The sequence below is a fragment of the Pyrgilauda ruficollis genome, unplaced genomic scaffold, assembly GCF_017590135.1.
Source record: "Pyrgilauda ruficollis isolate IOZ18807 unplaced genomic scaffold, ASM1759013v1 scaffold209, whole genome shotgun sequence".
Lineage (NCBI taxonomy): Eukaryota > Metazoa > Chordata > Aves > Passeriformes > Passeridae > Pyrgilauda > Pyrgilauda ruficollis.
The window spans coordinates 95,508-115,756 of record NW_024520207.1 but is presented as its reverse complement, the minus strand read 5'-3'; the positions used below and the strand labels follow the sequence as shown (position 1 = coordinate 115,756).

The window sequence follows — 20,249 nt, the reverse complement described above, 5'->3', positions numbered from 1 at the left end:
GCCTTCTCCTAATAGCCAATCCAGGTTGCCTAAGTTGTGGCACTACTGACACAGCCTCCCAGCACCAGCTGAGGGCCATAGTAGAGCTAGCACAGCCACTCCAGATATAACCCAGTGTTATTCTTACCTTCATGATGCTTCACAGCCACGTGATCCTGCTCTCTGGGGTACTCTTGTAGCTGGTGGTCTCAGTCACACTGGATGTCTGCTGGGGACCACTCCTGTGGCTCCAGGGACAGCAGAGGGCATTTGATGGCAGCAATGCCTGCGTTCTGCTGGCATCCCTTGAGCCAGTTGTCCTCATATGATGCTGCTCAGGCTGGCTCTTTCCAGCACAACTAGGAGCAAGCGCAGGAGCAAGGGCCAGTCCTTCCCCACTTATGCCTGTCTCTGTCTGTACTCAGGCTGGATATTTGGGGAACGTCTTCACGACCAGGAGAGGGGCTGGTTCCCCAGTTCAATGGGGGAGGAGATCCTGAACCCCAAAATCCGAGCCCAGAACCTGAAGGAGTGTTTCCGGGTGCACAAGTCAGATGACAGTCAGAGAAGAAAACTGGGCAGCAGAAACCGCCAATGACCACCGGCATCTCCAAGCATCTGGAGTGCCTCAGAGAGGCAGAAGACAGAGGCTGCCAGCTGGGAGAAGGTGGCAGCTGTGGGACACTGTGGGGGACCTGGTGCACTGGACGAGGCACACAGACCCATGAACAAACAGACTGTCATTCCTAGGCCCTCCAGAAGCACTGGTCCTTTCCGGGGGATCAGCACTTTAAACTGTAAATAACCCTTTTCCAAGTGTTCTGTAAAGCCCCAGAGAGCATGAGCTCAACGGACACTGTCTGAAGACCACCAGGTGCTGGCCAGATGAGCCACATGTGCTGGCTTGGGCTGGCTCAGGCTGCTTGGGAAAGGCAGTGGCCACAAACATGAGCAATTGATATCACCCGGTTTAAGCATTAACAGCTCTTTGCTACCTTCCAAGTCTGGAGTGCTCTGAACCCAGCATCTCACAGGGGTAGAACTGAGGTCAAGCAGCAGTCTCAGCTCTCTCAGAACTCATTGACAACAGGCTGGGATGAGCCCCAGGAACTCCACCACCCGAGTCCTGCTGTGAAGCTGCTGGGCTCATTCCCACAGGCAGACCCTCGATCTGCTTCCAGTCAAATGCTCTGCAGTGCTCCACACTCAGCTTTTCTCCAGCAGCAGCCCAGCCTTGCCAGCCCTAACCCACATCTCTGCCTGCCTGACAACCTCGAAGCACATCTGGACACTCTGCCATGGCTCAGCCCCCTCTACCACAGCCTTCCTCCTTCTGCAGGGCCACTGCATAACCCCAGCATCATGTCCTTTCCTGGTTGATCGTGCACTTGTGGTCTTTGCTACGCCCTGCTGCTGAGGCCAGAGCAGGGGTGGCTGTGCCAGCACCATCTCGCACACCACACGAACCACCGGAGCACCAGCAGCCCCAGCTGCCACACAGCAGCTGAGTGACCTTAGCTGGGAGCTGCTGTCCTGTGTGCTCTGGGAGGCCCAGCAACTGCTGCTTGCATGCTTGTAACCCACCCCCACCAGCCCCCCTGTACAGGCTCACCTCCGTGTATATATGCAAGTCTTGTGGCCGGCAGAGCCAGCTCATCACTCCTTCCAGCTGTGGCACTGAGCAACCCATGAAGCCCCAGGCTCAGCACTGAGAGCAGTGTGGGGGACAGACCCACAGCAGCCGCCCCTTGTTCAGCAGCCCCACACATGGCTGAGGGCCTCTCAGCCACAAGCTGGGCCCCAGCTGTGGCCAGCATCCATTAGGGAAATCAATTATTTGGCACCTTTCTGTAACACGGCAAAGAATTGTCCTCCAGGCATTGTAGCCTGTGCTGATTTATGCTCTGGCCGTGCCGCGGTTGTGCTCCGAGAGGGGATGGAGAGCAGCTGCCAACAGAGCCACACAGAGGCCATGGGTGTGGACGGGAGGAGCACAGCCATGCCAGCAGAACGTGGGGGAAAGCAGGACGCTTGGAGGCTGTGAAGGGAGGCTATGGAACTGCTCTTTGGTGGTGCACACACGTGGTGTGTGCAGTTTGAGGCTGAACACAGCTGAAGTGGGTTCCAGGACTGTCCTTACTGACACCGCAGCCTTGGGCCAGCCAGACCAGAACCAGCACTGAAGACCAAAGTGGTGGCAGCCACAGCAGTGAAGGGGGAAGAAGGCATTCTTCACTCAGACCCAGATCAGTGCCACCACATCAGCACGTGACAACAGCCAGCAGGGATGTGCTGCCTTGGGCACCTGTGGGAAGTTCATACCTAGCCAGCAGTTCCTAGTCACCAGTCACTGCCCAGCCTCAGAGCTCAGCCAGGAAGGACTTGCAGCCTCCAGTCTGCTGCACTGAGCAGATTTAATGGGGACACCCCAAGCCAGGTCCCTCCAGCAGCACCCCACAGTCAGCTTTCTGAGACAACCACACCTCCAGCTCAGGATCCAAACCTTTCAACAGCCACAAATTCACTAGTGGAAACCCCAGAGGAGCTCCAGCTCTAGGAATTCCTTAAAATTACCTGAGAAATCACCATATGTCACAGCATCCAGCTTTGCAATCCAGCAGCCAGCCCAGTCCAGCACAGGGCTTGCAGCCCAACATGCCTGCCTGGCATGTTTCTCACAGCACAGAAATGCTCCCTTGCCCATCAGATGTTTCACCAGTTCACCATAGCCAGGATGCCAGCTCCTCACTGCACTTCTCCTGCTGTGCCCGGTCCCATCACTCGTGCCCTGTCCCATCACTCACCACGGAGCCCTGGGATTTCTCCAGCCCCTCCTGCTCTGTTGCGATTCCACAGGACTCCAGAACCCAGGCACAGGCTGTGCCATTGTCACTGAACTGCATCCAGTGTTATTTCCTCAGACCCAGCCCTGCACGCCTCCATCTCAGTGATCTCCAGTGTTGTACAGGGCCAGGCCTGGGGCCCACAAGCACCGGCTGGAGCCCCCCAGCCCTTGCCAGGCTGCCTCAGCGAACTGAGGGGAACTTCTTGTTGTCTGGTTTTTCTGTGTGATAAAATGTAGCTGAGCAAGCCAGCACCAAAACACTTGTGTGTCTCCTTCCTCCCCCAGACTGATCACTTGTCTCCTCCCCGGTCCCCTGCGGTGCAGCTGGCCCAAATGCAGTGGTTCAAAATGGGGTTGCACATGAACTTGGGGTGGCTTACATCCATGAACCCTTCCCTAGGAAAGGTGTGCAGGGTGATGCCCAACACTGTTACCATCACCCAGACTAGACCCAGAAGGGTTCTTTTGAGCTCCCTGCTCAAAGCCACACACTGCCACAGTTCCTCTGAGTGGGGTTGACAGGCCCTGCCAGATCTGTGCCACCCAGATAACACACACACCAAGAGCAATGAGCACGCGATGCAGCCTGGCTGCCCAGCACAGGGCCTGCATGCTTTTCCCATATCCTTGGCACCATTTCTCCCAGGGCCCCAGGCAGACAGTTCAGGAGCAGCAGAGGGCTGGAGACAGGCCGGTTGTGTAACAGAAAAATGTTTTATTGAGTTCAGGAGGCCGAGAACTTTCTCAGTGTGATGACGACCAAGGCCACAAGCACAGACGTACCCAGGAGGGAGGCAATAACAATGGCACCAATAGCTCCGGGCCCCAGTGAGCCTGCAGGAAGAGAGAAAAAGGCATGAGGTCAGAAGAGGCAGTGGGGCCCACATGGGAAGGGCTGCAAGGATCACCCCACACCCAGCATGTCCCCAGGCATCAGGCCACACTCCTGTCCCAGAGCTCCCTGCACTGGCTATGTCACAGCTGTCATTCTGTGCACCTCTGGGCAGGGGGCTGTAGCCAACCACCACCACCTCAGCCAGCTCCCAGTGACAAGGACAGTTACCACAAAGTGGGTCAGTGGTGCTCAGCTTTCCTGCTAACACACTGGAAGAGTTGCTTCGCTTGCAGCAGGACCACATCTCAGCTGCTGCTTGCTATCAGTCAGGAGCCACAAGCCAGGAAATGTATTCATGCTCCCTGTTTAGGGAGCTCCCGGTACACTGTCCTGCAGAGCCCTACCTACACTCAGGGCAGTTTTCTTGTCAGGGCAGGTGACTGCCATGACAGGTCACAGGGCAGGAAGAAGAGTCTTGAAGCCATCTTGGGGCTGGCAAGAGCTCCGCAGCAGAGGTTTTTCAGCATGGAAGTTTCCATCAGCAGGGAATAAAGGCAACCCTCCCCCTCCCCAGCAGTGTGGCTTTAACCCCTCCCGGGAGGTGACAGGCCCACAGGGAGCAAATCCATGAGGACATCCCAGGCTGCTGCGGGAGTGAGCCGCGGGCAGTCCCTCTCGCAGGCACCCACCGTCCCCGGTGTCCAGCCGGTGCAGGTGCGTGGTGTCCTCGGGCTCCAGCTCAGAGGTGTACGGGGGGAAGGCAGTGGCATCCGACAGCCGGGCGGTGCTGGTGGCAGCGTCGAAGGGACCGGCTCCAGAGGGCAGCTCGGGCGGCTCGTTCCAGAGGGTGGGGACCGCGTCCTGCGGGTACTCTGCTGGAAGACAAGCACCCACGGGCATGGGGGGCCCGGTCAGGCTACCAGTGACAACCACAGCTCAGCAGGTCCCTGGGCTTCAGCTGCCTGCCAGGTGCCCCTGGGGTGGATGAAGGGTGACCGGAGGGCTGAGAACCCCGGTATGGCAGAGCCCTCCTCCGAGGGGACACCACCTCTGCTGAACAGCCACACCCAGAGCAGCCAAAGGCAACGTGCTTCTGTGGCAACCTAGCGTACTCACAGCACACACGGGACAACACAGAGTGCCCTGACACCCTGCAACCTCTGCTCATGCACAAACAGGCCCCACATGAACATCCACAGCTGGTTTACTCATGGATGCCCTTGGGACTGGGCTGGGAAGGGCTGTCACACTGCCACCAGGCAGAGGCCACCAGGCCACCTGTGCTGGCCAAGTTCACAGCATCTCAGGGCCCTTCTGTCTTGCACCACCAGCCCATGCAGCGCAGGATGCTGGTGGTGCTGGCACAGCACAGGACATGGCTCCCCCAGACAGGACCTCAGAGCCTCAACTTCCCCCTGCTGCACCCCCGCCACACCGGGGAGATGAAAGCCAGGCTGGGTTCTGTTTAATGTTACCACTCATCTCCTGTTATTCCTTCCTGCCGTGGGTCAGAGACCAAGCCAGAGAGCCCTCCCTGTGTGTGGCTCACCAGTGCTCCCTGTCAATGCCCAGCCTTGTTAAGGTGGGCTCTGGCAGGAGCAGGAGACATTCCACAGCTCCCTGCCAAAACCACTGGGAATGTTGCACTGGGATGGGGAATAAAGCAGGGGGGAGAAAAACGAACAACATTCACTGCCAAGGCCCTCCTGAACTCACACAATGGTTATCAGGACTGGGGAAGAGGGAGTCAAGAGCTGGAGCAAGCAGCCATGGCTCTCTGGGGCAAGGCACAGAGGTATCCCAGGGCACCCCAACTCTGGCGTGGGAACCTTGGTGTACCAGGGACACTTGAAGACTTGTCCCAGGCTCTCTGTGGCCCAGGAAGAGAGATGGCAGCAGCACATCTTGGCAGTACCAGCCCCAGCTTTAAATGCCCAGAGCCACCCTTGTCTCCTATGGACAGAAGGTGCTGTGGGGGGAGAGCAAAGAATCCTCGTTAATGGGCTGCACCACACTTTGTTCTCCCTTAAAATCCCCCCCTGGAACAGGGAGGGCCAAAACACTCACCTTTCCTGCTGGTACAAACCCACTGAGAATTTACTGCAGGGTTTGCATCAGAGTAGCTCCCACCATTGCCAGAGCTCTTCCACTATCTTGGGAACACAGCAAAGTTCTAGATGAGTTTTGAAAGCTCCTTCTACAGGCAGAAAAGCTACAGGGTATGCAGCGAGCACTGACAAGGAGCACTGACAGAGACAAGTTCCCAGTGTGCAGCCTGTGCCAGTCAGACCCAGGCAGGAACCCAGACAAAGCAGAGAAGCCATGTGCTCACACACTTGGTGCACCCATGGTGTCTGCACTTCAGGTGGCATCCCAGCTCCCCTGTACATGCCACAGAGGTTTGTGTTCCGCAAGAGCTCCCCACAAACACCCAAGCCTTTGCAGGGCCCTTCCCAACCTGTGCTGCAAAACCAACCAGCAGAGCTGAAGATTCATATTCCATCCCATGGCTCTTCCATAAAATGCCATTTCCAGTGGATCTCTCTACCTTAAATCCTGTGGTTTCACAGCCAGAGAATGGAACAAGAGGAAATACAGAATTCAGTGAGCAAAGGTAGTTAACACAGGAGAGAACTGAGCAGAGCTGGGCTATTTAGCTGGCAACAGTGGCATGGAGAAGCTGTTGGTTTAGGAACAGACCAAACATATGGAATGCTTTGGAAGCCCTGGTTCCCGGCTGCTTTTGTAAGGGAGAAACTCCACACAAGAAGAGCCACACTCCAGCCATGACCTTCCTGATCCCCTGGACCAGAACCAACACTGCCACTGTCCCCACCTGGCAGAGGAACACAATGCTGGGAGGGCAGCATTGCTTCCTTTCCCAAGAATGTTTGGTTTTTTTCTCCAGAGGTGCGTGTATTCCTTGTGTGTGACCAGGGACTGGTGTATGACCTGGGCTGGGTCTTCCCAACCCCTGCTCTCAAAGGGATGAGGAGGGAGCACTATCTCTAACCACAGTGCAAAGGTCCCACAGGTGCCATCAGACCCAGAGGTGCCAGACAGTCTCTCCTCTTCTCGGTGCAGCTAACTCCTGAAAAATTTCTGGTAACTCTCTTTGAGCAGGGCACAGAGCTCATTTTTGATAGCCAAATACAGAGGAAACAGTCTAATTCATTTATGATCTCTGTGATTTTTAAAAACTTGGATGGCTGTGGATATGTATTTTGTTAATTCCCCTCATCCAACTGACACACACTTTCAGTCTGCCCACACAGAAAAGGCAGAAAGGACAGCAAATGCATGTTAAGCAGAGTTCTTGTGGTTTTACCCTACTGGCACTTCAGCCCAGGGAAACACAACCCCTTTCAGTCAGGTCTGGTGCCTCAGGAACAGTTGTGAGCTCAGAGGCAGGAGTGGATTCCTGTACACACATGGAGTGAAATACCTGCAGCTGAGCCTCCCCAGGAGCCAGGGCTCACTGCTGGTCCCCTTCTCAGCTCCTGCCCCTGGAAGCTGCTGGAGCAGGTGCCAAGGGCCCTGCTGTGGGCACACAGAGGGGGGAACACAAAACAAGAGGCAGGTTCCTCCAGAGCCCATTGCTGCAGCCTGGGAGAACATTGCTCTTAACCAGCACTGTTCTCTCCATGTCTGTCCTCTGATTTTCCCTCCTAACCTAGAAGCTCATGTCTTCACATGCCTCCACTCCTCCAGCTGAGAAGCCCAAGCACACATCCAACTATCCTCATGCACCCAGCAGGTTTCTTTAACAAGCAGAGGTTTCACCCTGACAGTCCCAGTGTCAGCCACGCAGCTGTTGCCTGGGAGTGGCAGATCTCGAATAGACCCACATCAAATGCCACAATCCCCTTTCAGTCCTCTGGTAAAAGCAAGAAAAGTGATGGGAAGGAGAGTTTGTGTCAGGTACTTAACCCCAACACATGTACACTATTAGTAAGCTTTTATGTCTCCAAGTGGGACACAAGGGCCTTTTCCAGTCATCTGCTGGATAGAATCTGGAGAGATTCTATCTACAGGCAGGGGACCCAGTTCAGGAAGTTAAGTTCTGCTGCTGATGTTTTGGTGACCAGCACAAGTCCTGCCCTTCCCAGGCTCAGTTCCTCTGTGCACGAGCAGGAGACCAGGATCTAAACATGATCTACAGAGAAAGCAGCACCAGCATGGCCAGGCCTTCCTGCCCACACTGCCGCTGTCATTCTGACTGTGAGGAAGGGGACGTGGCCTGTGAACCTCAACAAATGCCTCAGTGACAGCTCTGGAGCTGGCAGCCCTTCCCAAGGAAAGGGCAAGTTGAAGGAAGCTCCATGGCCATGGGGCAAGAAACAGCAATCTTAACTTTGTGTGTAAAAACACCCAAACATGCTGCCATCTCCAGGGAGGGAGTGCAACCAAGAGATGGAAACTAAATATCGAAGGTAAAGTAATGCATGGCTTTCCTGTTCATCCAAGAACTTTGTAGAAATAAAGACCAAACAAGAAACACTCAAATACATCATCTATCTCAAGACCAGATGTTTAATATCTGGGAGAAAGCCATGCATTAGCTGTGCTGCCATCAGTCTCAGGACCAGTCCTACCTCTAGAGAACTCCTGTGGTGCACTCACATGGTTTGCTTGCGCTGGAGGGACTTGGCAGGGGCAGCCAGGGGCACGTGGAGGGGCTGCCAGGCTGCTGAGGCACACGAGTGACCCACCACTGCCAAGGCTCTGTGCCTCAGTGCCAGCTGCTCCGCAGGGAGGGAAGCCTCCAGGCCCTGGCACAAATGAGCTCTTCCCCAGAATTAGCTGTCTCAGCACTGAAACACAAGCTGAAGGCAACTGTTGCTTTCAGACTAAATGAGATATACATTTCATGAGATATACAGTTGAGAACACTCATGAGAACAACATGCAATAATCTTATTGGCATTTTATTGGAGATGGAACTGGACAAAATGGACTAAAATTATTAGAGTGTTTTACAGAAGGCCAGGTAGTTGATGGCAGCTCTTCCTTCCCACATGTTAACACTACAAATTGCCTTATTTTAGGGAAATCTCTTTGCTGCACTGTCTTCTTCCTCTCTCCAGCAGATTACTTATAACTGAGGTGAGGAAATGGGAAAAAAAGATCAGTTACCATGAAGAAATACATTACAAGTTTTCCAAGTGATGCAGGGGCCAGTGGAACTGCAGGCACATGAGCCCAGATCTAGAGGGGATGATGGCAAATGCAACTTGACAAAACTGCTACTTCCATGCTTAGAAAGAAGGTGGGGTGAGCTCCCAGCACAGTGATGTGGTAGCCAGTACCCCAGGTACTCAGTGACTGAAAGGTAAGACTGGAAGAGTCTCTCTAAGTGACAGCCCCGGGGAATGCCAACCAAATCTGAAGGAACCAGACCCTGCCCACAGGCCAACTGTAAGACCTTAAGGCAAGCAGATGTAGCCATGTCACATCATTGTCCCTGAAGGTTACTTGCCAGTGGCCAATAGTCTTCTTCACACAAGCTGATTTCAGCACCTCATCATCCTCACTCTCCACCTCCAACTTAGCTCCTTATTCAGGAGTCAATACCAGCATCAGAAATTTCTAAGGAGTGTTGGAGCAAAGCAAGGTTGAGCAATGGCTTACAAAGTCCTGGTTCAAGTGTGGACAGATCTGCTGGAACAACATCTTTTCCTGAAATCTGCCAAACAAAACTTATTTACTGCTATCCATGTTCTAGTACTCAAGCTTTAAAAAAATTCCTAATAATCTCTGTTTCTCCTGTAGTTGAAAAAAAAGACACACAAGCTGCTACAGAAAGATGTTCTTGGTCAAGGTGTTTTCCTGTGTCTTTTCCTTTAGTGTGTGTGTTCTGTTGCTTTTTTCCCCCCAGACTCATTCTGATGTGCTACTACAGTAAAACATATTTCCTCTTTAGCTCAAAACAAGCTCCAGAGCCCACATGTGAGTTTAAACACCAAACATACATGATTCAGAAGCCGATGCCTTGCAAAGGCTTTGTACTAACTTGCACCTCATTTGGGGCTCTGAATCCATTACAGGAATTGAAACTGGGCTTGCTGATAGGGAAAAAAAAAAATCAGCTCTTCACAATCCTCCTGTGCTCTAGGCCTACATGCCACTTGGGTTTGGAGAAAGAGGAAGTGAAGAAGGCTAAGGTTTGTCACAGATCCTTGAGCTGGCTGTTTCCTGTTGCACCCAGATGATGTGGACAAAGGGGGTTAAAGATGTGCTTGGTTGCCTCCCCATCTCTGAGAAATGTGTTGTTGGAAAGAGCTCAGTAACATGGAGAAGTTCACACTTTCACCAGTTGCAGAGCCCTGACCAAGCTGTCCAGGAAATCACCAGCTGAGCAAGCAGCCAGCAGGGAGAGGAGCCTCATCCTGGGCACGGGGTCTGCATGCCGCCATGGTCAGCCCTCCCCCAGGCAGCGCCGCTCCCGCTCACTCTGCAGGGCTCTGCTGGGGAGAGTCAGAGGTGCTGAGACGAAAGGGCAGGGGCTGGTGAACTCCGAGGCCAGCACGGGGCTGTCCGGCCCCAGGTGGCCACGGCAGGCACAGGGCCAGGGCAGGGCTGAAAGGAGGCCTTCAGCAGCAGCACAAAGGCAGCCTGTGGAGGGCAAGGCCAGGAGCTCCTGTGTGCAGCAAGGCAGAGCTGCTGCGGTTCTGATGGATACTAAATAAACTTGTTTACAGAAAGGCAGGGCTGTGTGTTATGTGCTGAGACCAGAGGGCTGTCTGTGTGCCCTTCCCCTCTTTGTCTGCACCAGGCCGGAAATTTCCTTTTCTAATGGAGTAAAAGGCAGAAAAAGTTCCACTGTTCCTCAAAGCACCTGTACTTGGGGCAGGAACTCTCCATGCAGCAGAAAATCACTCTGCTCCCGGGGTGGCTTACTGTCCAGGCTGGTTCCCTCCTGTCCTCTCTGAGGGAGCAGGGAACAACCTGCTCCCTCAGAGAGGCCTTACGTCTCTGAAGCACTGCAGAGAAAGCACAGAATCTCTCCTACACCCCAAGACCTGAATGCTGCACTCCCCACTACAAAGCCCTTCCAGCCTCACTGCACGAGCACAACTCACCCAGTATAAGGATTGAATAAACTTGGGAGTGCATCGCAGGAGCAAAGTGACACAGGGAGGCAGCACCAGGCACTAACCACAGCTGCAATGCCAGAGCAAGCACATGGAAAAGCTGGCAAGGAGGGGGCCAGAGCAAATGCACCAAATATTGGAAATTTAAAACAGTATAGAAGAAATCCCAGCTTGGAGAGGAAGCAGATTGAATTCTCACTGGAAATCAATCACTTCCTGCAGAGTGAAATACCCCTAATGATTAAGAAAAGATCTTACCTAGAAGGGGGGAAGAGCATGGCCAGTGCTTCTGAGAGCAAGAGCAAGGCACAAACTGAAACTTGGCTAAAATGATTAACATTCCCCAACACAAAAAAAGTTCACACTTTGAGAAGGAAAATATCCACTTTTTAGTGCTCATTTCTTAGTTACTTTGAAGGTTTCCCTTCAAAAAAGGTGTCCTAGGAGAAGATACCAACTGCACTAATTCTGCTCCTCCATCCACAGATGTTCCAGCCAAGCACAGCGGTGGATTTCCCTACCCATATGAAAGCTCCTTTAAAAAGAATTCCATCATGTGATCTGCTAGACAGCTGGCCAGATCCCCCCGTGAGGCAAGATGCTCAGAAGAAACTGCAAAACAACATTGCTCCAGGTCTTGGAAGGCAGGACAGAAATTCAGGAAAACAAATGCTGTGCCTCTTATCTTGGCCCCAGCCATCTCTTCAGCCTCACCTCCACTGCAAGAAAGGCTCTGGGGGAAGCAATTCCCCATAAGAGCTTCCACCTGTATGCTCAGAGCCCATCAGTGCAGGGGGTTTGGACGTCAGTTTTTTCCCGGTTGTAAAACCCACCTCGGACCTGCAGCCTTTGAAGCTGTGCCCCAGGCTCCCTGCAGCCAGCACAGCTCTGCTGAAGGCAGGAGCAGATAAAGCTGAAATTAATAACAAACCCCAGAATAACAGTGCCTTACACAACAAGCATCATTCCCATTCTTTTTCCCATCACCTCACTGAAAGCAAGTCAGAGCCAGGCACCTTTCCAGCACTGCCCTGGTTGGTACCCCAGCTCCAGAGCTACCCTGTAAGGATGCACACCTTGGCTTTGGACTGAGGTTTTCATGGACACTTCCCTAGTTGTGCCTAAAGCAGCTGTTGTGCTCCGCTGTAGTAGAGAGCACAGAAGGAACCAGGAACTGGTTTTTTTGGCTTTAGCAAAAAAAAAAAAATGTTTCTTTCCATAACTAACTTCTTCCTGCTATTAAAAGCTGAGGGACAGCCTGCCCCATCAGCCACTGAGAGGTTTTCCATCTCCTACTGATTGATGTGTCCACTGACCCCCCACCCACCAATGCTCACAACAGGTGCTACTGCCATTCTGCTTAGTAAAAGTTAAAGGATTTTCTCCACTGAAAATATATTCTTGCTCACCAGCAGCCACCAAAGCTTAAGCAATTATAATTCAATACATATTTAGGGATGTTTTCAGAGAAGGGAGAAGAGAGAGGGGCAGTGTAGTAAAGGATCTCCCATGCTTTTGGGCTTTAAATGCAAGCAAAAGCTCCTTACCTGCCAGCACAGCAGGGACCAGGATGCTGCACAGCGTTAGCAGGACCAGGCGAAGGACTCTGTGGTAGGGCATGGCTTTCCTCAGGAAAAGCATCAGCAGGAATCCTTAAAGCTCTTCAAAGCACAAAACAACTCAGAAATTTCACTGGTATAATAAAAATTCTGTTAAGTCAGGTAAAAAAAAAAAAAAAAAGAAAAAAAAATCCTTCACAAGAGCAGCTGTGCAGAGAGTGCAAAGCCCAGCAGAGCCTCCCTCTCTCTGGCTCCAGGAGCACACCTCCTCCCAAAGGCAGCTCCACCTCCCAAACTTGTGCCTAAAACCCCATAGGCAGCCAAGCAGAGCCATCAGGACCCTGCCAGGTCACTGCACACACAAGCAGTTGTTGGTGAGCCCTTCCCAGAGGCCACGAGGACGCTCCTGGAATGCCCTCCGTAGGGCTGGCCATGCCGAGGCACAGGAAATAACACAGGAGCCATTGGGGCAGCTCAGCCCAAGACCAAGCAGCCCATTTGAGGGCTCTGCTCTCCCTCACTGTGCAGGGTGGCAGGGCATTGCAGGGTGGGGAGAGCAAAGAACAAGGGCCTCAATCTTCTGAGGCTAAAATGCTCTGACACAGAGCCAGAGCAGCTCCATGGCATCCTTGTTCCTGGGTGGAATACTTACAGAGCTGGCCTGGGAGCCATGGGTGGTCTCAGAAGCGCTGTCAAAGTCTCCAAGTGTTCCAGGAGAGTCACCTTTGGCAGGCAATGCCAGCATCCTCCTTGGATCCCAACTCCTCAGGCATCACCTCCTCCCGCCAGCCTCTGCTGCTCTGCCCCTGCCTGCCTCAGGGGCTCACAACAGTTCACAGCACAGAAAACCCAGGTTTGCTTCAAATCGCATTTGCGCCAACAAAGAATGGCGAATGGATGAGGTGTATAAAAAGGGGAACACTCCAGCTGATTGTCACAGAAGTTTCATTAGTGTTTTGGAGCTGATATGATGATGACTACTTCATGGTTTCCCATCATATAATCAATACATAAACATCTCTAATGTCAGTTCTTCATGCTCTGAAAATAAGACACAAGTATTTAAGTCTTAAACTTCAGATTCAGATTTTCTGCAGCAATTGGTTTGCTTTTTGGAGGCCCTATTTTCCCCATCCCTACTGATCCAAATGACTCTTGCTACAGAAAAGGACCCTGTTTGTCACAGAAGGTGACAATGTAGTCACCTGAGCGAACAATCTGCACATGGCACCACCTTACCTTCCCAGAAACACAGAAACCAGAGTATTTCAGTATTATGAACAATGTATCTTCCCCACTGGTCCATTACCTACAAATTCTCAGGAGCCAAGTGACATCCTCAAAGTTTGACGAATTATTGCACATTCTCCCTGCTTGCATTTCTGCATTTTCATTTAGCAATCAAGAAGTTGTTCCTTTCCAGCTTCCCAGCCGAGCTCAAAACTAACACACTTTTGTGTACTCGTAACATGGTGTAGAGCATTCCAAAATTAGCTTGCAGAAATTAGATCACACCACTAAAAAACCAGAAAGCAATTATGAACCACACACCTTATGTGTTAAAAAGAGATGGTATTAAAACAAAGTCAGGTTATCAACCTAAACATAAAGTGTTCTCTTGGACATCAGCTAAGCATCATGCAAGGCTACCGTGAGAGTTAGGCCTTAGCATACTTATTTTCCATGGTCATGTGAATGGCAGGACATTTACCATTACCTTTACTGGGATTTTCCACACAAAAACAAGTATCAAAAAAGGAAAGTAAGTCTAAAAAGAGAAACTTACAAGGTTTCCATGTGGACTTCAGGCTGAGGGGAGAAATAAAACACCTTATTTAGGGCAGTGCATTGGAGTGCACGGGGTGGGCACCGACTGGCAAAGGAGGCTCCGTGGCCAAGTGTTTGTGTTAAGAGCAAACCAGCCATGGCTTGACCTCTCCTGCATAAACAGCACCAGCATGAATGCACACGTTTCTCTACAGACAGCGGAGGAAAATTAAAGCTTTCTTGTTAGAAATTTCCAATATCAACTTACTGGTGTTTATTTGAACTCTAAAATTATCAAGTAGAAAAACCAACTAGTATTCCTCACCAGGGAAGAAATAAAGCAGCAGCTGTTGTTCCACATCCTGTGTATTTGCTTGCTGTTTCTTGATGAAAACTGATGCAAGTCAAGTTTGGGTGGGTTTTAGCACCAGGAATTATTTCAATACTCAGCTTTGACAAAAGCAAGCAGAAAGTTTTCTCTCAGATATAATACAACCAGGTTTTATTTAAGTTCTCTCTTTTTTCCCCCCCACACTGGCAAAAGTTCAGAGGGAGTTTAAAGTTTTGTAAACATTTTAACTACCCCTCTTCCCCCTTTTATGAATTTACAAAGCAAAGGAGACAGGGAGACCAGATTTGCAACAGTTCCAAGTCTCTCCATGCTATCAGATCCAAAAACTATATACAAGTCTGCAGCAGTCTCTGTATAGTTACTGTACATGTTTGGGGACGGGGGAAGAGAGAGGAGGAGGAGGGGAAGGTGACCCCAAAAAATGAATAAACCAAACAAAATAAAATCCAAAGCCAAACTGCTCTTGAGCAACTCAAACTGTTTTCTTTAGGCAGTGATGACAGAATAACAGACACCTTTATACAACTCCACCAAAACTGCAGCATATCTCCCTTCGCAGGTTACACCCCTCTGGGGACGGGAGATGGGACCAGGGGGTTCAAACTAAGTGCATTTGGCAGTTTTCCTTCTCTGTCGTTTGTGGTGTGTGTGGGGGTGGGTGGGTGGTTACGTGGAGCAGGGAAGGTGGTGTTAATCTTTCGGTGAGAGAGGAAGGTTATGACTCCATAAACACTTAGAGGTTATGGATCCCAGTGAAGGTGCATGAAGTACTTTTAAGGTGTAGAAGATAAGCAGGGCCATCATTGCACAAAGCTTCGTCCTCCAGTGTCTCTCTCCGTGACGAAAGGGCATCTCTGCTCGATACCTAAGCACTGCTTCAAGTGACAACCAGCGGAGGCTGCTGGCACGTCTCTGAAAGCCAGGGTCCACCCTCTCCAGAGACTACAGATCCACACTGTAAAGATCCCACTGTCTCTTAAACGAGACAAATTTGCAGGAAAAGAGCTCAGAATAAACTGGTCCTAACCCTCTGAAGGTAGCACTTATGGGGTAAATTCAGCCTGAAAGAAGAGATGCCACCCCCCTTTTTCCAGAGCAGAAGTCCCCATTTGTCCAGGAAGGCGGGAGAATGCCGACGGGAACTCCACCAGCTTCAGCATCACCACCTAATGAAGACAGACTCGAGCTTTCCCTCCAAAAATTATGTGCAGAGAAGGGCTGCAGGGGGTGTGCAACTTCAAACCAACCCAAGCTAAACTGTGCCCACTACCGCCCCTCTCCTGTTGCCAGTTTCTAAGGGTAGCTTATGAATGCAACTCCTGGCCAGGAGAGCACCTCTTGCCCTGATGGAGCAGCCAAGTCAGTATTTGTGTGGCATTTTGGTTTTGACCAACATCTGTTAACCACAAACTCTCTCTCAATCTTTCTCTCTCTCTCCATATGACTGCACGTGTTGGATGTGGTAAGAGTAACCAGGAGAAGGAAGCAATGCTTTGCAGAATCCCAATTGATTTTTTTTTTTTTCAGGTATGTCAGCAGAATGAATCACAGCACAGTGAAAGCTTGCTGCCCAATTCAGCCTTGTTGTGAACAAAGCCTAACTCCCACCCTCCCGGGACTCTGAACAAAGTCCACTCGAGTGGGCTGACAGTAGGAACAACGCCTGTGCAGTCCTGGGCAGAAAGGGTTTGCTGGGGCCAGAGGAAGCAGCCTGAGATGATTGATCCTGTGATTCACTGCGAGGCAAAGAACAACACAAGGTGGAGAGTACGGTGTCCAAACGGAGAATCCATGGTTAACAGATGCAGGAAAAGCCAGTTGATTTGCACATGCTCAGTAGTCTTCCAAAGTCTCTATTTCTCCCATATTGAGCCGCTCTGATGAAGCATTCACTGAAAACCCTGTTAACCAAGAAGAACTGGTATTAAAAATCTGGCTGTAGCATGGTGTACTTGATACGAAACATCTGCTAAATGCAATACCACGTGTAAGAGAAAGTCAATCTAGGGGTAATTCAGTAAGGCTACAGATGCAGTCACCCAAACTGTCTGATTTTTTCCTTAATAAACTAAAGATAATCAACTGTATATTTAGACAAGCATCACTTGGTCTTTAAAACCAGATCAGAACACTGTTTTCAAGTTCCATTTAAAAGATGTCACCTGCAGAGCTAGTACAAGGCACATCTACACATGGTGGCAACAAGGCTCTGCAACATCTTGAAAGGAAATGTGCTTAAGTCAACTGGCTCTTGGAAGTGGCTGTCAACACCATGCTTACAAGGTCTTGAGAGGAAGAAATGGGCATTCTGAGAACTTGGAATCCACATGTGGAATCATGCTCCCATGCTTCAGGAGCTGTGAGCAATTTCACCCTTTACTTTAAAGTCTCAATGCATGTACCTATGAAATCTAGTAGTAATTACATCTATTTCCATGCTTTTTACAAACTTCCATCTCAGAAGTACAACATGAAAATGTACAAAGTTACCCAGGGCCATCAGGTGGCTCAAGATGCACCCAAACTTCTACCCAACCTTTTAGCCATATGTGCTGAGGACATGATGCACGTGAGAAAAGTGTGAGAGAGTGAAAACACTTTCAGCAAGGAAACAAATCCAATAAATCAGATGCAGCTTTCCTACTGAAATCCCCTTTTTAAGGGTGTACAAACCCCATCTGGAGTATGAGAACAGGGAAAGTTTCCCTGTGTAAGGCTACCAAACACAAAGTTGAACTTCAGTGTCTTGCTACAACAGAGAGTGTTTGCTCTGTGCTAGACAACCAACTGCCTTCCACTTTGAGAGATAAGAAATGCTCTGTTCAGTAGGTTTAGGAAGATTGTTCTGGCTCCCTCACGTGGCAGTGTGGCCTAAAAGCATCTGAAATTATTTTGTAAAAGAGTGTACACATTTTTAAAAAGCTGCATGGGCTACTTCCCTTCCAGTTGGAACTTCTAAACTGTATTTAGTGATTTCTTCTTCACATGACACAAGTTGTTTTTTTAATATATTCAACTGAGTACCCACATCAGACTCAGTGGATGGGCACCTTGGGGTGGCATATGTCAGGATTCCACTGGGAAGTTCCACACACACCAGTGCAGAAATCACTACTTTAGTTGAAGTACTGACTTTGGTGAGACCAAAAATAGAAGAAAGACAAAAACCAAAGGCAGGGCTCTTTTTTAAGGCTAGAGCCTTAAAAAAGCCGTGACTCCAGGTGGACAATACCTGTCTGCTTCTACAGCAATTGGGCTTGCAGAAGCAGCACAACAAAGCCTGGCCTGGTGCAGTGCCCTGGTTTCCCCTCTGTCATACAGGGCACACACACAGACATTTATTCCACATGAACACAACAATGACCTGTCACCCCACAGTGCCCATGCACTCACACAATGGCCTTGTACCTTAAAAGCTACTTCAAAAAAACTTTTCCATAAAGTGCTACAGGAGACCTTAAAACTAGCCTCACATAAAAATTAAGACACAGAAGATAATAAATAAATAATGGACTGCTAATGAGGTCATAATCTCCACCTGAAAATCTGTGACCACTTCAACCTTTGCTGTCTTTTCTGACTAGGGTAGATGCTATCTCCTGGAAAAAGGTGACAAGGCAAAGGCAGCCTCAGAAAGCTGCTCCTCATAAAGAAAGGAAAACATGCTTTTCTTCAAAGAACAAATCCGGACTAAAGCAATAAAATAGCCATAGGTCAACTCAAAGGAGGAAAGGGAATTTAACTGAAATCCCTGAACTACTTAAGACATTTCCAGGTAATAACCCCATTACATGAAGGAAAGTTCAACAAAAGTTTTCCATGACATTGATACAGAATTTTTCAAACATTAAATAAATAATACTACTGAAAAGATTCTAAAGAGATTCCAACTTTTCTACTCAAGTTCAGTATTACCATTTAAGGTCAATAAGAATCCTCTACACTCCCCAAAGCAAACCACCACTACCAAATTAAACATTATTTTTTAAAAACTGAAACGGACCTAACAAGCTGGGATCTGCTCGAACCATTTTCTGTTTCTTCTTTTTCTTCCCGCTCTGCACAGCCTCAAAGTTGGACTGCTGGTTGTTGCTCTGATTGGTCTGAAAGACTGAATGTAGCGAACTGTGGTTCATCCCCCACACTGAATCCTAGAGAACAAATTAAGGACAACATTACAGAGCACAGTGAAGTCTGGTTTATTTATACAGAAAATATTCAGAGAGCCCAAAGCACTTGCTATATCCATGTGGCAGCACTAGCTACTGATGCATCCACCTCATCTTCCCACAGCATTTCCCAGATCACCATGCAAAACCACTCTGATCTACACTTGGCCCCAACTGTTAAGTTACAAGGGAAATTTGATCCTGTGGTAAAACCTGGAAAGCTGCTTTATTGTCTGCATTTGCCAGGACGTTGATGAACCCAGCAGGGTGCTGAGTCCAGCCTCACACAGCCCCCAGGGAGAGCAGAGGCACCTTTACCTGCTGTTGCTGCTGTTGCCGCTGCTGACTGGCTTTCTGTTTGGCACGGCGCTCGAGGAACTGCTTGGCAAACTCCTTGGCCTCAGGAGTATCTCCAAGGTAGGCTCGGATGTAGTCATGGACCTCATAGGGAGACTCCACTTCCTTCAGGAAAGAAACAAACGTGGGAACTGCAAGAAGAAGGCAGACCATGAGCGAGTGCATGTTGATAGCAAACACACACGTGCAACAAACACGAGTCAGATTTCTGTGTCAAATATTTGCTGGTCTAGTAGCTTGCCCTTTCCAGCTCCCCATGACAAAGCCCTATCATGCAATGCAGCATGAAACTGCATCCTAATCTATCTCCTGGATAATGCTTCCATGACTACCAGAAATCCTCAGGAGAGCTCTGGCTGACAGACTTCAGAACTTTTTCAAATCCCACTGATTTGCTATAGTTAGGACAATGAAAACCTCAAAGAGGATGCAGCCAGTTCTTCTAGCCACTATTTAATGATGTCCTTTTGCTGAGTGCATTGGAAACATTGGTATGATATCATTAAAGTCCCTCAGAACTACTCTGTCAGGAAACAGAAAATATATTGTTCCCCCCATTCCTTTCCATCTCTTACCATCTAAGTTGTTGGCTGTGTTGAGTGCATGAAGCATCTGTTCACACCACTGAGTGAATCCATCCTGGGCTTTATTAACTCCCTGGAACAATTTCAACAGCTTCTCCTCTTCTTCTACCTTCTTGTTTTGTCTACTTGTAATACCTACAGATTTACTGAGGTAAAGAAAATGCATATAATTAGATTATCAGTTACTACCAGGCTTACCCACAGTATCATATACAGTACAGTGTTATAAGACTATTTTACAAGATGCAAACACTTTTTAAGAATAAAATAATTTTCTAAGCAGGTGACAAAAAGAACTGTGAATGGTCACCTATTTGCTATTTTGTTGTCAAAACAGATCCTGAATGACACAGAAAAAAAAGGAAAACACATGAAGTTAACTGCTAAGTGATCATGCCAGGAGTAGCAGTATTTCTTTGCAAAAGCTCCTTCCCCAGGTCCTACCTGAGGCTGGCATTGCTTTTGTTTTTATTGGTCGAGTTACGAGGTCCCACTTCCTTCACTGCATCATCCCAGAAACCCATGTTTGAGTTTTTGGTATCGGCATTACTCCAGATGCTACTGACTAGGTCAGATGCCCACTGGTTGCTGGGATTCGTGTTTAGAGAGCCCCACACTGAATTCCCAATGCTGGTGTGCAGGTTAGAGTGCTGTTGAGACATAACAAAGAGATGCTGGTTATTAGCACAGACCCAGCAGAAAGGACAT

At 49.6% G+C, this 20,249-nt stretch overlaps 3 protein-coding genes across 17 annotated transcripts in view; 1 reads left to right on the top strand and 2 right to left on the bottom strand.

Moving 5' to 3' along the window:
* NGEF (neuronal guanine nucleotide exchange factor) overlaps positions 1 to 3,073 on the top strand; it is a 40,078-nt gene extending 37,005 nt beyond the window's left edge. For all 4 annotated transcript variants that reach the window (XM_041467528.1, XM_041467529.1, XM_041467530.1 and 1 more), the window contains one exon: positions 405 to 3,073. In XM_041467528.1, coding sequence (XP_041323462.1) covers positions 405 to 577 — 173 coding nt within the window. In that variant the 3' untranslated portion in view covers positions 578 to 3,073. The remainder of the gene's footprint in view (positions 1 to 404) is intronic.
* Positions 3,074 to 3,519: 446 nt separating this feature from the next.
* On the bottom strand, positions 3,520 to 14,118 carry SNORC (secondary ossification center associated regulator of chondrocyte maturation). Of its 5 annotated transcripts, none has more exons than XM_041467544.1 (4): positions 12,965 to 14,118; positions 12,301 to 12,462; positions 4,349 to 4,534; positions 3,520 to 3,658 (listed from the first exon to the last, which is right to left on the bottom strand). In XM_041467544.1, the coding sequence occupies exons 2-4, from the start codon at positions 12,392 to 12,394 to the stop codon at positions 3,549 to 3,551; spliced, it is 390 nt and encodes a 129-aa protein (XP_041323478.1). In that variant the 5' UTR covers positions 12,395 to 12,462; positions 12,965 to 14,118; the 3' UTR covers positions 3,520 to 3,548. The 5 variants fall into 5 exon arrangements, with proteins under 5 accessions (XP_041323478.1, XP_041323481.1, XP_041323479.1 ...); XM_041467547.1 differs by having other exon boundaries at positions 4,349 to 4,531; XM_041467545.1 differs by having other exon boundaries at positions 12,301 to 12,445.
* A 446-nt stretch (positions 14,119 to 14,564) lies between these two features.
* Positions 14,565 to 20,249, bottom strand: part of GIGYF2 (GRB10 interacting GYF protein 2) — a 75,674-nt gene continuing 69,989 nt past the window's right edge. For all 8 annotated transcript variants that reach the window (XM_041467535.1, XM_041467534.1, XM_041467536.1 and 5 more), the window contains 5 exons: positions 19,986 to 20,191; positions 19,533 to 19,687; positions 18,919 to 19,088; positions 18,435 to 18,582; positions 14,565 to 16,332 (listed from right to left, as the gene is read on the bottom strand). In XM_041467535.1, coding sequence (XP_041323469.1) covers positions 16,265 to 16,332; positions 18,435 to 18,582; positions 18,919 to 19,088; positions 19,533 to 19,687; positions 19,986 to 20,191 — 747 coding nt within the window. In that variant the 3' untranslated portion in view covers positions 14,565 to 16,264. The remainder of the gene's footprint in view (positions 16,333 to 18,434; positions 18,583 to 18,918; positions 19,089 to 19,532; positions 19,688 to 19,985; positions 20,192 to 20,249) is intronic.

Excerpts from the sequence above, each read along its gene's own strand:
- SNORC (XM_041467544.1), bottom strand. The coding sequence starts at position 12,394 with ATGCTTTTCCTGAGGAAAGCCATGCCCTACCACAGAGTCCTTCGCCTG. Across the intron at positions 4,535-12,300 it reads GGTCCCTGCTGTGCTGGCAG|CAGAGTACCCGCAGGACGCG; the intron begins GTAAGGAGCTTT and ends CTTGTCTTCCAG. Across the intron at positions 3,659-4,348 it reads CCGGCTGGACACCGGGGACG|GCTCACTGGGGCCCGGAGCT; the intron begins GTGGGTGCCTGC and ends CTCTTCCTGCAG.